This window comes from Triticum dicoccoides, chromosome 7B (genome assembly GCF_002162155.2).
Source record: "Triticum dicoccoides isolate Atlit2015 ecotype Zavitan chromosome 7B, WEW_v2.0, whole genome shotgun sequence".
In the NCBI taxonomy this organism is placed as follows: Eukaryota; Viridiplantae; Streptophyta; class Magnoliopsida; order Poales; family Poaceae; genus Triticum; species Triticum dicoccoides.
Window position 1 is genome coordinate 182,205,724 of NC_041393.1, and position 3,666 is coordinate 182,209,389.

Consider the following 3,666-nt stretch of genomic DNA (forward strand, 5'->3'; position numbering starts at 1 on the left):
CAGCTATCATGTGCACACATCAGCAGTACCACAAATCAGAACACATCGCTCTCCTAACGGCACAGCAGCAAGGAAACAGTCTCGGGCATCCTCTTCTCAACCAAACAGCAAACCAGGGACATGCAAATAGTCAACATCATGGCCTCATGGGTAGTCCCAAGGAAACAGGAGCGCATCCAGAAAGCGGCCCAGACCAGCATGCGAACAGCATCGACCAAAGATGTGGCTCGTTGGCAGGGCTGATGAAAAAAGGAACTGGCGGCAGCAATAAGCATATCTAATTAAACAGCCAATTGGTCTTATTATCTAAACCAATAAACTGCAAGCTGAAAGTGTTTTTTTTTTGTGTGGGTGAAGCTGAAAGTTAACAATGCCATTTTATCTGACTGAACACCATCGACCAGAGACGTGGCTCGTTTGCAGTGGCTGATGGAAACAGGAACTGGTGGTGCTAAGAAACATATCTAATTAAACAACCAGTTGGTCTTATTATCTAAATTAGTAAACTGCAAGCTGAAAGTTAACAGTGCCATTTTATCTGACTGGATGGTTGCTTAGGCCTTTGCATAGCATATGGCCATAAGCCGCATGTCGTACCAGCATGAGTAGCAACTTGGTAGATTTAGGAAAACTAGTGTGACCTGGTTGGTGCTTAAATTTACAAGGCATGTATCCACACAACGGAAGGTACATAAATTTTTTACAAGGCATGTACCTACACAGCGGAAGGTACATGAAATGTAAAAAGGGTAAAAAAATTACATTTGCATTTAGGTTTTACTATTAATCTTTTATCTGTTGGGTAAATACACTGAGGATGTGCGTTCGTGTAAGTGCCTTTTTCATAGTAAATTGAAGATTTCTTGTTTATGTCAGCTATAAACATGTGGTCATGTCTTATATATTCAACCCCTTTTGCTTTCTTATTGTGAAGGTAGACAAGCCTTCTTATTTCTTAAACCTGAGAAGATGGTGGAAAGGCATAGATATATTTCAAAAGCCATATATATTATTTCCTGTGCATGCAGAGTAAGCAATTTTGTCGTCTCTTTTCCTAAGATACATTACTTTATATTGATATTGCTATTTACTTGTAGGGTTATACATGTTTTATAGAACTTCACCTCATGTGTATTTTTGATAAAATGCAATTGGGTTTGAAGGTGGAAATTTACATGTCTATAGAACATTGTATGTATTGTATCTTTTGAGATTCTTATAACTTTCTACCATGGTTTCCATGGATTTTTTTACCGTAAGGATGATTTCTACGGATATTTCGTTGTATCACAGCAACCGTCACTACCAGTTAGCATTTTGAAAATACGTTCCTGGCTGGTGATTCTATGTCCATGGCAAACCATGATATTATTTCTCAGAGATTCTGATTTGCCATGCCTAGGACAGTCATTCCGAGGCAGAGTTATAAAAGCTGATAAAATCTGGTTCCTGTATAACAAACCAAATGCTGGATATGGTGTATTGGCAGATTTGACAATGGGTTAATGTCAGTTTTAGCTTATACCATAATTAGCTACTCCTTCTGATTCAAATTAATTGTCGCAGCTTTAGTACAACTTTGTACTAAAGTTGTACTAAAGCTGTGACAGTTAATATGGATCGGAGGGAGTATTACATATTGTGCTCTGAGATTGAGCAATTCTGCAAGATTACTGGTGATATTTACCAAGTCATATCTTTATGAGGAAATCTGGGAGCTGGCTTGTTTCAGTTTCTAGCAAAATTGTGGGGACTACTTGAACCCTGGTCATAATGACATAGATGCTATTGTGCTTGTTTTCTAGTATAAAAACGAGGTCAACAGGGGGAGGAGCCCCTGCGCCTTTTTAATTAAGAAAAGGGTGCGAAACATACATTCGAACTCAATGGGTTCGAACCCGCGCCGGCGTGGAGACCGCTGCGCTCCAACCACTGGGCCAAGAGCTCATCCATGCTTTTTAGTTTCAGTTGATACTTGCAGACTTAAGAGTGGATGTTTATAGAGAATAAGGTGCGCATGTATTTCAAAATTAAACTTTGACCATAAACTAGACCAACCAAACATGAGTGTATACAAAAATTATCTCGTTGAATTCGTATTTGAAAGAAGTTTTCAGTGATATAATTTTTATGTCACAACAGAATATATTATTAGTCTGCTTTATGGTCAAAGTTGGATTTTGGAATGCGTGCGTGCCTTATTCATCGGAATAGAGGGGATATATATATTTGTTGTAAATGCTAGGAGGGAGCTGTCTGTAAAAGGTAACTCCTATGTTGCCTGACTGGATTCAAAACTTCACTGCAACATGACCTGATCATTGATGCATATTTTTACCACATATGCTAGACTTATGCATTACTTCAATATTCTGTTAGAAGGCTCAGGATGTTTTGTTTTTGTTCCAAATGTTCAGTACTCATTGGAGCCTGGTGATTATATGCATGCCAGCAAAGGAAGATCAATCAGGCCCCATTATACTTCATTTGGATTCACTGAAGTTCCATAACAGCAGATTGATTTTCAGTGTTGTTGAGAGGTAAACAATCTTGAAAGTCAAAAAAGTTGATGAGTTGTACTGCTTTGTTTTGGCGTTCGTCTTTTATTTGTGCAACATAATAACACAAATGGGATACAGGCTGCTACTTTGTTCCCTCTATTCTTTTTCATATAAATAGACCTAAAGTGGTCGGACCCTTCCCCGGACCCTGCGTAAGCGGGAGCTACATGCACCGGACTGCCTTTTCTATTAAAGTCTCATTTATTTCATACATTTTTGCATTTATAAGTACATCTTCTGGAACGTAGACACTATTATTTTGTTATGCCATTATTTTTCTTGTCTAGGTGTCAAAATTTCATTATATTCTCAGTGTTCTGCTGTATTATTTTCATTCTATTTTAAAATGATGTATGTTCATTTGTAGATTCTTAAAACAAGAATGGAATTACTTGAAGGATAATGGTTCTTTAGCAGAATGTCCTATACGAGAAACCGTGTGGAAGAACCTTCCTCGTAAAATTGAGAAGAAACCAATTGCGGTAACTTAAGATCTTCTTTTTATGAAATGCATGTACTGAGATGTGTGCTTTGAGGTTAGCTTTAGCTGATAGAATGTACCTATTGCAGCATCCAACAGTTTGTGCACCACTGTGTCCATTTGAATCTGAATAACAAAACCGTTACTAGATTCAGTCACTCAGGAGAATAGCATCGGACCCACCTGTGATTTTCATTTGCGTATTGACAACCTCTTGGAATTCTCGTTACAGTTCATACTAGTGAGTAATTTTTTAATAGCATGTATTGTGGTTGAGAAGGTATTATTTTGGCATTCCTTTCTTAAGCCTCCACGTCATCTAGAGACTAGAGATGGCAATAAAAGTATGCTATAGAATTTATCTCTTAGTATTATCTCTAGCAATTAATGTTTGCATGCCTCTATAATTATGGGGTGATTAATATTCAAGTAAGAAAACATGTTAGATGACATCTGGATACAATGGAGAAAAGCATCATAGGCATGAAAATATCATCTCTTAGAGAAGAGTAGACACACTCTTTCTTTCATTTTTCTCTCTTCCACCTCAGCATGCTGACATCGTCCCATTGTGCGTCGCCTAAGATATTGTCAAATACAGGCTGTTAATTGCTAAGTTCATGC

General features: G+C 37.8%; 1 protein-coding gene across 3 annotated transcripts in view; it reads left to right on the top strand.

Moving 5' to 3' along the window:
- The window catches only part of LOC119341605 (ubiquitin-like-specific protease 1D), a 15,808-nt gene that overhangs the window by 10,697 nt on the left and 1,445 nt on the right, over positions 1–3,666 (top strand). For all 3 annotated transcript variants that reach the window (XM_037613474.1, XM_037613477.1, XM_037613476.1), the window contains 3 exons: positions 935–1,029; positions 2,418–2,540; positions 2,929–3,043. In XM_037613474.1, coding sequence (XP_037469371.1) covers positions 935–1,029; positions 2,418–2,540; positions 2,929–3,043 — 333 coding nt within the window. The remainder of the gene's footprint in view (positions 1–934; positions 1,030–2,417; positions 2,541–2,928; positions 3,044–3,666) is intronic.